Here is a 14,317-nt window from a genome sequence, read left to right as displayed (position 1 = left end):
CAGTGAGATCATGGGTTCTCTCAAGCTAAACATATTTTTATATCACATATATGACATTCTGTCTCATTATGATCGAGCCCCGTCTTTTTTAAACTTCAGTGCAAGGATTTATACTCAAATTGCACATTGAAAGCTGCTATTTCAACTGCAAAGTGCTATTTATACATACTATATTATGAAATCTATTTAGACTTCATTGTTACAGCCTGTTAAGATTATTCTGAATACCGGTTCAAATACCCAATGTGTTGGCCATACTTCTTGGCCATTTCCCAATTTAATAGACAAATTTCTGAGCCTTTATTCAAGTTGAAAAAAACATCAACTTGAGCAAGTATTTTGAGCTCAGCAACTTACCAGTACAAAGTTCCCTCCAGGATGCCATGATCTGTTCATCAGGACATCTTCTTTGGCTATAACTACTTAACTAGTGATAAAAAAATTTTGTAAGACTCAATCTATGAACAGCATTCCAATCCTACTTACAAAGTGCTCAATGTATGCACAGCATCTCTGATGTTACTTACGAAGTGCTATGTGTGTTGCATCCTCTAAAGGATAACCTCGTTTTGCAGAATTGATGACACAGAATCCCACAGAAGACATTGATTGCTCTCTGCAATCAAACAGAAAACACAAACCACCAACATTCATAATACATACATATGTAATTAATTTAAAAAATGCAGCAACTTCTTTCCTTAACTCCCCAATAAATCTTGTATAATATACAAGATTGGTTAATCCCAGTTATACTTTTTAATAATTATATCAATATTATAATGATACTATTTGGGGGAAATAGAGCCCAAATAAAGACTGAATAAAGTGGGAACAGGTTAAATTAAGTCACCTGAATCCACTCTTTTTATCCTGCTACGTGTGTGAAGATAATTAATTTTATCTTCAGAGTCTTCTTACATGATTTAAGGCCCTCAAAATTGACTTCCACGGCTCAGTTTCATTCTGAAACCAGAGCCTTTAACAGTGTATGGTATGCTGCATCCAGGAAGTGAATAAACCATACTTGGCCAGCTGAAGCACGTTTCTGTAGCAGCTGTACAGGGAACTCTCAGCAGCTGTGCGATAGCGGCTCTTGTATTTAGGTCCCACTGTGTGAATGATGAACCGGGCAGCTAGATTAAATCCTTTTGTCAATTTTGCTTCACCTGTCCGGCAACCTGGGAACAATGGAACATACTAAGTCATGAAGGTGTTAGGAAAAAAAAAAGTCAACAAAACAAGGCATAAAAGAGAAAAGTAATAAGAACTTTGAGAAATTTCAATTACAGATATGGATTGAACATAAACATTTATCTCTGTTCCCAAAGTGACAATGAAGTAATACAATAGGTACAAAAAACAGACAACAAAGACCTCTGAAACCAAAAATACATTACATGTTAATTAATTGAATTTAAATAAATAATTAAAAATAGGAAAAGCAGAGGCAAAGAGAATGGGGAAGAGGACGTGAAGCACATAGTTATCATCAAAACTGTGGAAGTCAAAAGAAGTGGCCTAGAAATAACTGATTCAGCAAGCAGAGAAACCTAAGTGCTTATAGAAATGGGGTTATGAATACGAAGCCAGCTGGTTGTACTGAAAGGCAGTGCTGGATTCAAGGTAGATTACTTTGATTCAAATCTTGAGTCTACCACTTTCCTGCTGTGCTACCTATGCCTCTCTGTGCCTCAATTTCCTATTTAATGGGAATACTCCTAGTACTTACTTTACAGGTCTAATCTGTGCAAAGTACATACATGCATTACCTATTATTATTATTATTATACAACACTAGAAAGGCTCAAAAAATGGAGGCCTATGTACTTGTAAAAACTATGCTGTAAAGTGGGACTAAAGAGAGGAGGCTGAGTGGAGTTTGCACAAAAACAGTCAAATTTGCAACAACCCTTTCCCCAGCCAGCACAGCAAGGTGATGATTTCTTTACCACCTGCTGTGGTGATAAATGCGGAACTGGTTTCTGGACTCCAGAACCCCAGGAATGGCTAAAGAGAGTGGACTGAGTTAAAGTGTTACGCTCAACAGTGATAGTTCTAGCCCTCTGCTCCTAATTGGCTTTTAAATCACAGACATTCACCCTTATACCCCTGAAAGATTCCTTTCCAGGAAATTAAGAGGCCCAAACCAAAGGACTCACAAATTGTGATAACTACGGGAGATTCCCCAACAAAACAACAGGGCTCCTGTTCATCATCTGCTTCTAGGTTCACCAAGCAATAACTCTTGCCCATGAAAACAAAGCTTCCCTTCACCTTCTCAGTTCCCCCCCTCATAAATTCAACTGACACTCAAGGATCACCAAAAAGTGAGCAAAGTCTCTGACCAAAGGGGGTCAAAACAATGTTTAAAAAAGAGAGAATGCAACTCCCAATATCAAAATGACTACTGTCAGAGAGGTAAGAAAAGATATAGTACACCTCTGAAACAGAATCAGAATACTGTAAGAAATATTCAGAGAACAGAAAAAAAAATGCTTATATAGCTTAGTCAAGTGAAAAACATGATAGCAAGAACAAAAAGTTCAATATATGGGTTAAAGCTAAAGTTGAGGAAATCTCTCAGAAAATAAAAAGCTGGAAAGTAAAAGACATGAAAATTGGAGGACTAAACAAGGAGGTGCAAAATCCAAAAGAATTTCTTCAAAGAGAGAACAGAGAATACAGAGGGAGGGAAATTATGAAAGAAAAAAAACAAATTTTCCGAAACTGAAAAGGTAAGTTTCTAGATGAAGGATCCCATGGAATACCCAAACCATACCACGGCACTCACTGTGAAATTGAGAACACCCAAAATAAGATGAGATCATAAAGTTTCCAGAGGGAAAAAAAAAAACAACAGTAACATACAAAGAATCAGGAATAAGAATAGCATCTGACTTTTCGAGAGCATTAATAAAAATTGGAGCAATGCCATCAAAAACCTGGAAAATGATTACCAACTTAGAATTTCATTTCCAACCAAACTCCCAACTAAGTATGAAGGTAGAAGATCTCAGCAATTTTGCCCTCACCCTCATTCTCAGAATCTCCTGATAGATTTACTCAAAAATTAAGGAGTACATCATAGAAGAGGAAGGCATGAGACCTAGAAAATGTAGGGATCCAATCTACTAAGTAGAAAAAAGGATTTCCTAGGATGATAACCATACAGAAGGCATAGAGAACAGTCTAGAGAGGAAAGAGGATGGGCGATTATAGGAGGAACCTTATCAAGAAAAAAAACAGAGCTGAAAGATAAACAGAAGTTTTTAACTTTATTGAGAGGTTTATAGTTATATTTACAAGCCCAGCATTGAATCAATAAGTTAATTAATTAGAAGATTAAGTAATCAAATCATTTTAGGGGAAAATAGCTGTATGAAAAGAATACTAATCAGTTTTGTAATCAGTGGTGAGTAATATTTATTTAGTCACAATGCCAATACTGAAGGTTGATTTAATAAAAATTGCACAGACCAACTTGGGAAGGTGGTAAAGGGGGAAGAAAATGTATTTTATGTATATGTAAAAGAGGGGAGTGGATGAACAAGAGTTTAATCTTTAATTTCCACAATAAGAAGTCAATAGATAGTGAAAAAAAATCAATAGAGTAGTTGTAGCATATTATTTGAAAATAGGTAAATAAAACAAGGAACTTAAAGGTTTGAAAGTATATATGCCCCTGGAAAACAGGAGTCAAGGCAGGGAAGGGAAACGCAGAGAATTGTTGCTTTCCTTTGTACATCTCATAAAATTCTTTGACTTTTAAAACTACATATACATTGGTCAATGAAAACCCATGAGCACAAACTGACACTCTAAAGAGAGAAAGGTGGAGAAACCTCATATGACACCATTTGAGGCAGTTATTAAACCAATTCTTTATTTTGAAAAATGGTAATTAAAAGAAGTAAGCATTTACTTTGCCCTCTTACAGAACTCCAGAGTTCTGAGTTTTGGTTAACAGTTACTAAAGGAAAGGTAGGACTCCCAAAACCAGAGTATCCTGAACACTTAAAATTCTTTTTGTTTCTGTAGTCTGTCCTCCGAGATCTTTGGAAGGGATTGTGCAACCAAATATACATGTTTGCTTGCTTGCTTTATTTTTCTTACATATATCAGTTCTTTTAAATATTTGTTTTCAATTATAGAAGCAATAAATGTAAATTGTAGAAATTATATGCACAGAAGCTACAAAATAAATGAAAATTTAACATTTCCACCATACAAAGATCACCAAATGTAATCAGATTTTATACATCTTCCAATATGATACATTAAGTACACAATACAACATCACCTATGGAATGCTTAAGCTAAACCTGATTCCATTAGATACAAACAAGGGATAAAGCAACAAACCAAATGGCACTTCAAGGTAATGAGATAAATCTAGAAGGTGGGCATCTTGGAAAATATCTTGGGTAGTTCACTCGATAAGTCAGTTCCCAAAAAGAGATGGATGAAAAAAAATTTAAAAGCTACAACAATTAGATGTAATGTGTGACCCATGATTGGATACTGGTTCGAACAAACTAGCCGCAGAGGGCATTTCTGGGTCAACTGGAAATCTAAAATGTGGTTTGGGTATTAGATGAAGTCATTTCTGAAGCCAAAAGGTATAATTCATTTGCCAAAGAAAGACTGCAGAACAGTATGTGTACAATTATCTTACTTAAGACAAGGACTGTATACATATAATTATTTTATTCTGGTAACAAAATATTTAAGAATGTATGCATATACCCCCATAAATACATATAGAAAAATCCAGAAGAATATATACTACAATACTAGTACTGGTGATCCTTGTATGGTGGAAATGTTAAATTTTCACTTATTTTTAGCTTCTGTGCATATAATTTCTACAATTTACATTTATTGCTTCTATAATTGAAAACAAATATTTAAAAGAACTGATATACGAAAGAAAAATAAAGCAAGCAAGCAAACATGCATTTGGGCAGTTTGCACAATCCGTTCCAAAGATCTCGGAGGACAGATTACAGAAACAAAAAGAATTTTAAGTGTTCAGGATACTCTGGTTTTGGGAGTCCTACCTTTCCTTTAGTGACTGTTAACCAAAACTCAGAACTCTGTGGAGACTAGATTTATGATAAGTATTACTGCATTGCTTCCCAATCTTCCATTTGTTCTTTCTAGCTCAGATTTCTTCTAATCCAAAGCCCAAATCCTGATATCATTATGAACAGTTAAAACATAGTCCTGAAAGTATTTTTAATTCCTGTAAAACAGATACAAATTTACTGAGTAAAGTCCAAGTTCACTCCAGTCATAGCTCTGTCCAAGTTTGTCATCTATCCCTGACTACATCCTCTGCCAAGGACCACTGCTGCAATGATAACCTGAATATATCTGAGTATTAAAAATTAGTTAGTACTTTTCAACTTCACTTACTTCTCTCTAAATCCCAAAACCCACAGTAAGAAATATTAAAATTGTCTTAATGCTTACACCAAAGAGTCCTATTCATAAAGAGAACAGAGTACTCCCATCCTAGCAAACCTGTGCATCTAAGTACCAAGTGATAGAACATTTAAGCAGCAAAAATATATAGTGATGGGAGAAGAAAGTATTTTTCTCATTTTGCACATGAGATACTTAAGCTTATTATTTATGCTACTTAAGATTGACTTAAGTACTTAATTACACATATGCTGGCCCAGAAACAAGTAGAGAGGTGAATTATTATTATTAGATGCTATTTCTGACTCTAAAGCTAAACATCGTTATCAATATCACATTCTTTTTTAAGATCTTATTTATTCATGAGACACACACACACACACACACACAGACAGAGAGAGAGAGAGAGAGAGAGAGAGAGAGGCAGAGACATAGGCAGAGGGAGAAGCAGGCTCCATGCAGGGAGCCAGATGTGGGACTCGATCCCGGGACTCCAGGATCACACTCTGGGCCGAAGGCAGGCACTCAACTGCTGAGCCACCTGGGCATCCCATCAATTTCACATTCTTTACCAAACAACCCTACACAGCTTTAGGCTTGTAAAATTCCTAAATTCAAGATTGGATATAAGACTGAGATACAAACATACATACACACAAGCACACTATTTTTTTTTGGAAGTACAATAGGTACAATAGGCCTAATCTATCCATTCTATTTTTAGGAAGCTCCACTTCCTAGAGAATTCTCTCTAAATGAACTGAAAGAAAGTTTTATGTATCTTCCCACCAAGGATCCTAGGAGCACAACAAAATTATCTTTCATTCTCTTCAATATGAAACTTTTTCAAGTATTTGAGAAAAATGATCATGTTTCCCTCAAATCTTCTCTATGCCAGCCCTAGCTCTTTAAACTATAACTTCAAGTAATATGGTTTCCACAGTGTATACCAGGCTAATCATTTTCTTTTAGGTGTAGTGCAGTTTATCATCACTCTTAAAAAGTAGTAACAAAATTAAGATGAATACTGTATATTACAGGTCCTACCACGAGAGAATAAAGGACAGTCATTCTTGACTCTGATGCTGTACTTCTTCCCCTCACCGTCACCAGCTTTATTGAGGCATAATCAACATGAATACTGTATATTACAGGTCCTACCACGAGAGAATAAAGGACAGTCATTCTTGACTCTGATGCTGTACTTCTTCCCCTCACCGTCACCAGCTTTATTGAGGCATAATCAACATGTAACACTGCACATTGTCACAAATGGTAAGATTTCCTTTTATGGCTGAATAATACCCATTGTGTGTATGTGTATAAATATATACAGATAGATATATTTGATTTATCTAATCAATAAAAGATAAATCAATAAAGAAAATGTGGTGTATGATCATGGTGTATGATCCTTTTAATGCACTACTGAATTTGGTTTGCTAGTGTTTTGCTGAAAATTTTTGCATCTATGTTCATCAGGAATATAGGACTATAGTTTTCCTGCAGTGTCTTTATCTAGCTTTGGTATCAGGGTAATGTTAGTTTCATAAAATGAGTTCAGAAGTGTTTTTTTCAATTTTTGGGAAGAGTTTGAGGAAAATTGTTATTCTTTTAAATGTGTGATAGAATTCACCGGGAAGCCACCAAGTCTTAGGCTTATCTTTGTTGGGAAGTTTTTGATTACTGATTCAACTTCCTCCTTTTGGTCTGTTTAGATTTTCTGTTTCTTCACAATTTAGTCCTGGCAGTCTGTAGGTTTCTAGGAATTTATCCATTTCTTCTAGGTTACCCCATATGTTGGCTTATAATTGTTCATAGCAGTCTCCCACGATCCTTTGTATTTCTATGGTTCAGTTGTAATAATATCACCTCATTCATTTATAATTTTGAGTGCTTTTTCTTGGTTAGTCTAGCTAGCTAAAGGTCTGTCAATTTTGTTTTTCAAAATGAGCTCCTTTTTCATTGATTTTTTTTCCAAATTCCTTCTAGTTTCTTTTATTTCCACTCCAGACTTTATTATTTCTTCCTGTCTGCTAATTTGGGGCTTAGACTATTCTTCATTTTCTAAGTCCTGAGGTTTAAAGTAGGATGTTTGTTTGAGATCTTTCTCTTAATATGTGGGAATTTACTGCTATGGGTTTCTCTCTTAGGACTATTTTTAATATATACCATAAATTTTGGTATGTTGTATTTTCATTTGTTTCGATATACTTTCTGATTTCCCTTTCGATTTTTTCTTGCCCGACTGATTGCTCAGGAATGTATTAATTTCTATGTACTTATGAATTTTTAGGTTTTCCTCCTATTACTGATTTCTAGTTTCACACCATTGTGGTCAAAGACACTTGATATGATTTCAATCTTCTTAAATTTAATAGGGCTTAATACATGGCCCAATATATAATCTATCCTGGAGAATGTTCTGTGCATGCTTGAGAAAAATGTATTTGGTGCTGTTGGATGGAATGTTCTATATATGTCTATTAGGTCCATTTGGTCTATAATATAATTCAGGTCCTCTGTTTGCTTATTAGTTTTGTCTAGATGATCTATTCAGTGTTGAAAGTGGTATTCTGTGGTCCCCAACTATTACTGTATTGCTGTCTGTTCCTCCATTTAGGTCTATTAATATTTCCCTTAAATATTTAGGTGCTTCAGTATTGGGTATGTGTATATTTACAACTGTTACAGCCCTTTGGTGAACTGACCACTTTATTACCATATAGTGACCTTCTCTATCTCCTGTGACCAATTTTGACTGAAAGTCTGTTTTATCTAGCATAAATAGAGCCACTCCTGTTCTCTTTTGGTTTCCATTTGCATAGAATAGCTTTTTACCATCCCTTTACTTTCAGCTTGTGTGTGTCATTAAAGCTAAAGTGAATCTCCTGTAGACACTATATTGTTGGATTTTTTTTTTTTTAAATCCATCAACTACTCTGTGTCTTTTGATTGGAGAATTTAGTCCTTTTTTGCTTAAAGTAATTATTGCTAGGTAAGGAATTACTATTGCCCTTTTGTTAACTGCTTCCTGTTTTTTTTTTAAATTTCCTTTGTTCTCTTATTGTCTTCCTTTGTGCTTTATTCTTACTGGTATGCTTTAATCCCTTTATATTTTATATATCTATTATAGTTTTTTTCTTGGATACAATGGATACTATGAAGCTTACATAAAACATCTTATAGACATAAGAGTCTATTTTAAGCTGATAACAAGTTACCCTTCTCTATGATGTTATATTTCTAGTGACATAATCTGATACTGTTAGTGTTTTCAGTAGAAATGAGACCAGTTATCACCGCTGAGTCTAGTTAGCCAAAATCCCAGAGAATTTTTAGTTATTCATCTACTACTTAAAGGATGCTTCCACCATTCTTGGTATAGGACAGATGAAGACCAATAAGACATACAATCCCGGTCCTCATGGAGGGCAAAATTTAATGGAAACACTGTCATCATGTAAACAGTTTATGAAATTACAAATGTGGTAAAAGCCCCAAAGAGAAATACTACAGGCTAGGGGCATATATCATGAGGAGACTGGGCACTAAAGTAAATCAAACAGTGCTTTGAGGAAGAGATATAAGCAAAGACTTAACAATAAGAGTTAAAAAATAAGAGAAAGAGCAAAGTACTTCCAAAATTGAAAAGGAACTAAATGACAAGGCAATTAAAGAAGATCAGTTTGATTCAAGTATGGTAAGGATGGGAAAGGGGACATGGAAGAAGCCTGGAGGCAAGCAACTGAAATCTTGCAAGTCCTTGGGGTCCAGTTTAAGGAGTCTGCATTTTCTGTGTAATGGGAGGCCACTAAGTGGTTCAAAGCAGAGAAACAATAAGAAGGGATTTACAATTTAAAAAGCAAATGCTTACTGTATATGGAAGATATATTTAGGTAAAGAAGAATGAATGTAGGTAGATCAGCTGAAAGGGAAGCTAGGGCTATAGTCCACAGGGGAGATGATGGCAGGATAGGCTAGACTAGAGGTTGTGGTGATAAAGAGATTCAAGATCTATTTATGGCTTGACGACAGACTTTATGCGGGGGATAATGAGCAGTGTTAACCCTAAAGTTTTTTGCCTGAAAAATGGAGTAAATGATAAGGACATTTTACTGATAGCAAATAATTTCTTGTATAATAAGGGATATCAAACTGGGCTTCCCCAACCTGAATTTGGATAATTAAGGTGTTAAGCTTATTCCAAGACTTTTGCATTCATCCCTGAAAATGTTTTAATTTTTTGGCTCATACTTCCAGTCAGTTCAGAATATTTAAAATTTTTTTGGTCTAATATCCAAAATCTCCTATTAACTCCTCTCAGCTTCTATCACCTACAAATTTTGGAAGTCACACTTTGTATCACTTATGAAGTTGTTACTGAAGATGCAAAAAGGGGACAGGATTAAGTATCCAGCCCTCGGTGCATCACAAATAATCTCTCTTCAGGTTGTCAACAACTCATTAAACAACTGAGGCCTATAGCTAACACCAGTAATAACATTAAACACTTAGAACGTGCCTAGCACTTAATGTTCATTTTTAAATTTGATTTTCATGATACTGTTTCCATCCCCAAATACTCACTAATCTCTTGTTATGTGTCAGAAACTGAGGTAGGGACTATTATCATGCCCACTTTAGAGAGAAGGAAACTCAGGCCCAGACATGAAGTAATTGGTTTTACATTATACAGGGAAGAACAGAGTTATAACATGAACTCCTGCTCTGAGACTTTCAAACACATACTGTTAAATACTGAAGTTTCATTTGTATGCTTGTATTAAATTTTATTACTTCCTTTTTTCTTATCTATAAGTCCAGCTCTAAGATGTGAGAATACACACACACATACATACACACAGGCCATAAGGAATTTTTCCAGACCAGCTTCTCTATTACTTTCATCAAAGAAATTCTCAGTATTATCTCTACAACATTTTCTAGTTTCTACATGTTCTTCATAGTATCACATTTTTAGTTTAATTAAGGGCTTTTTTCTTCCTTCTGCTATCATAGTCAGAGTTCAGTTTCTTGATCATATAATATAATTCTTCTCTTTCTAGCCTCTCTTTCATGGGGTCAGCATTATTATGCATTCCTGTTCAAATTCTAATACCCTTATTAGGTTAGAAACCAGTTTTCATGGTTAAATGATAGAGGTCAAAGAAATCAAGATTTTATACAGCTGAGATTTCTTGTTTACATTTTAAGAAACACTGCTGTATTTCATAAATACTTTTTATAAAATGGGATAATTGAATTTCACAATATTCTATTTGGGTTCAAATAACAGTAACCTGGTTTACTAAGTTGGTAATTTAAGAAAATGAATGCAAATAAAATAAACAAGATTCTGAACTACTAGAACTCTATCTGTCCCCATTTCCAATGAAATATTCTCAGAAGAATGTTTTGGTTAAGAAAAAAGGAGTAGTGCAAAATTAAACAAGAATATATTTTGCTCTTACAATGCATTTTGGATAAGTCAACTTCCAAAGTGCAACATTTGCTTTCCACAAGGTATGTAAAAAAGTTCTCTATCAATATCAAATTATGATAAAATTTTTCAGTTTAGAGAAAGGATAGTTGTTTTGCAAGGCTTATTAGTGCAAGAAAAATATATGGCCAAGAAAGCACTACCAAAGATTTAAGTGGCTACAGTGACTGTCATTTTCACATTCAAGAACATGACAGAGTTTTACTGAGAGTAGTTTCAGTGTTCCATTTCTAACACAATGTGGGATTTTCAAAAACTGTTTTTATGTAGTCTAAACAACAACAAAACAGCTACATCTACTTAGTATTCTCACTAAATGCAAAACATGCTTCTTCAAACACCAAAAATAAAAGCAACACTATACCTAAGAAATCTCACTCACCCTTAAGTTTCTGGAGATCCTCCTTCAAATCAGGCCCCGCAAGCATGAAGATACTCTCTGACACCGGGTTCTTATCTGTAAGATTTTCATTGCTGGTATTCACAATGGCTGTACAGTTCAGTAATGCCACATCTCCTTTCCTGAGGAAATGATAAACAAAAAACAACCGTGGGGAAGAGAGGCAGATAAGAAAGCTAACTGCTAATTCTTTCAAGACATTCTATCCTCACTCCCTTCATAACGTTGGTTTTGGTAGCTCACAAGCTTAAGCAATAGCAGAAAAGCAATTCTGAACTCAGGGAGACAAATCTTCAATGCAAATGCTACAACCCTGAAACCCACAGAACCCTCATAATATGCCTTTGTTTTTTTCTGTATTTCTCTTTCACTGTAAATGAATGCTTCTACATGCTAAAAGTGGCTGGTTTCAAGAGTATACCACAGCAGCATTATTTATGATAGCTAAAAATGGAATAATCCAAAGGTCTATCAGTTAGTGAACTGATAAACTGATAAATGTGATAGGTATATCCATACAACGGATTATTTGGCCATATAAAGGAATGTAGTACTGATTCATACTACAACATGGATGAACCTTCAAAATGTTATAAGTCACAATTGATTTCATTTACATGAAATGTCCAGCAGATACAAATCTATACACAGAGAAAGTAGATAAGTGGTTGGCTACAGCTGTGAGATGGGGTAAATGAGGAATGATTCTTAATGGGTATAGGACTTTGGGGTGATGAAAATGTTCTAAAATTGACTGTGGTGATGGTTATACAACTTTGTGAATATGTGAAAAACCACTTATTGACTCTGGGAAATGCAAACAAATCTATAGTGAAGAAAGATCAATATTTGCTTGAGAATGTGGAGTTGGGGAGGTAGGAGGCAAGAAGGATTACCAAGGGACACACAAAAAAAATACTTTTGAGAGTGATAAAAATATTAACTATCTTGATTGTGGTGATCAAAGTGAGATAGCAGGTTCATGGATACATACAAGTCAAAATTCACCCAACTGTAACAATTTAAAAAGGTGGAGTTTATTGTATGCCAATTATACCTCAATAAAACTCTAAGTATAAGCAAAACAATAATTCAACAATGCTAGGCCTTACCGGAAAAAAAAAAAAAAAAGTTTAGAAGAAACGAGAAAAAATTTAGAAGAAATTATTATGAGTACTATTGTAACATTATAACATGATATAATTTAATCAAAGAATTACCAAAGAACCACTTTCCCATTGATATCCTTATTGTAAAGAAAAGGTGATCTAATAGTGTTTTCCTGAAATGTCTCAGCTGCACTATCAGAAGTATTTAATTCATCTTCCCACGAGTCGCCCCAGCTTGATAGTGTATCCACATCCACAAACTGGGAAGGTGCACCCAAGGGATCCATGGAATGGGAACTTCAGCTTCTTTCCCCAAATTCCTCAGCAATTCAATATTCACTGGAGATTTTAGCTTAAAAGAAAAGAAAGAACTGTTTTAATAGAGAAGTACAGATACTACTTTACTTCTATTAGATAAAAAAAAAAATCTCTACTGTGAAATGCTCTAATAGGACATTGTATGATTAGTCGCTTAAAATATTCCATGAAAACCAATATACAACAAAGAATTGCTATAATTTCTCTAAACCAGGAAGAAAGGGGAATTATTTAAGCACAAACTCTTTTCAGAGAATCATAGCCATTAAAATAATCACATGGCCCACCAGTTCTGCTTTCCAGAAACACAGGTCAATTCAGTCAACATTCACTGAATATTTGCTATTGGGGGAAGGGGGGAGTGTTAGATGCTGCAAGAGATATAAAAATAATATGCACAATTTGAAGAGTTCAGCCAAAAAAAGTAAAAGTTCAGTCAAATTGATAATATGGAGGTAAGATCCTAATGACAACTGAGTAAGACAAAATGAGAAGCAGGGAGGTTCCTGCAATCAAGAAGTAAAGAGGTAAGAAAAGTCTGAACTTTATTAATAGAGCAGATGGAGAAGGCAGCATGGATTTGAGAGGCAAAATACCAAGGAAGAATTAACAGAACTGGACAATTTATAAGGTATGGCATGAGACACAAATGTGGTAGGATGTTGGCTGTACAGAAATATAGAAATTAGAAGAGGGTGATAGGAAGACACACAGTATCAAGTATTACAATGAGAAGTAAGGATATTTAATTTGCCAAGAAGTCAGACAGCTGTTCCAGCAAAATGTAGATTCATTCATTCAACAAATCTTTATAAGCATTCATTGTGTATTAGGTACTGTTCTAGGCACTGGAGATATACTGGTGAATAAGACAGCGCAAGTCCACAGCGCAAGTCCACACACTTACTGAGCTTATGCTTCCTGGAGAGATGATAAATGATAACTAAGCAAGCAAACAGGTATCCAACAGAATGGAAGCAGTAATATGATGCGAAGAAAAGGTGGTATCTGAGTAGAGAGCTAAATAAATGGATATGGGCATGGGAAGCCCTGCAGAGTATTTCAGGCAGAGGACATACTAAGAGAAAAGACCCAAAGGGAAGGAAGGAGCTGGAGGGAGCTGTATTCTAGGAAGGGCAAGGAGACTGCTCTGGATAGAACAGAATAAGCTAGGTAATGAGTAGTAGGTGATGAGGCTGGAGCGAGAGGGAAAGGCTGGATGATGCAGTGTGTAAGCCACGATAAGAAGGTTCAGTCTTACTGTAAATATGGGCGGGAAGTTGTTAGAGGATCTTGATAGAGGGAATGACTTAATATAAATAACCCTTGATCAGATTAGCTGCAGTGAATTCGAGTGGGGACGAGAGTAAAACAAGAGACCAGCAGAAAATGGCTGCAGTGATCTAAGTGAGACAGTGACAAGAGATGGTTGGATTTGGAACGTATTTTGAAAGGTAGAGTCTTAGAGTCAACAAGATGTGCTAAATGAATATGAAGGGTAAAGGAAAATAACAGAATCAAAGGTAACTCTTAGATTTTTTCCTTGAGTAACTATAT

General features: G+C 35.2%; 1 protein-coding gene across 3 annotated transcripts in view; it reads right to left on the bottom strand.

The window, feature by feature from the left end:
- GDAP2 (ganglioside induced differentiation associated protein 2) overlaps window positions 1-14,317 on the bottom strand; it is a 59,623-nt gene that overhangs the window by 38,634 nt on the left and 6,672 nt on the right. For all 3 annotated transcript variants that reach the window (XM_025994650.2, XM_025994651.2, XM_072766780.1), the window contains exons 2-5: window positions 12,554-12,794; window positions 11,316-11,455; window positions 1,028-1,181; window positions 528-616 (exon numbers count right to left, since the gene is read on the bottom strand). In XM_025994650.2, the coding sequence (XP_025850435.1) occupies window positions 528-616; window positions 1,028-1,181; window positions 11,316-11,455; window positions 12,554-12,729 (559 nt within the window). In that variant the 5' untranslated portion in view covers window positions 12,730-12,794. The remainder of the gene's footprint in view (window positions 1-527; window positions 617-1,027; window positions 1,182-11,315; window positions 11,456-12,553; window positions 12,795-14,317) is intronic.

Source organism: Vulpes vulpes, chromosome 8, assembly GCF_048418805.1.
Source record: "Vulpes vulpes isolate BD-2025 chromosome 8, VulVul3, whole genome shotgun sequence".
NCBI lineage: Eukaryota > Metazoa > Chordata > Mammalia > Carnivora > Canidae > Vulpes > Vulpes vulpes.
This window is presented reverse-complemented; position numbering and strand designations above follow the sequence as displayed.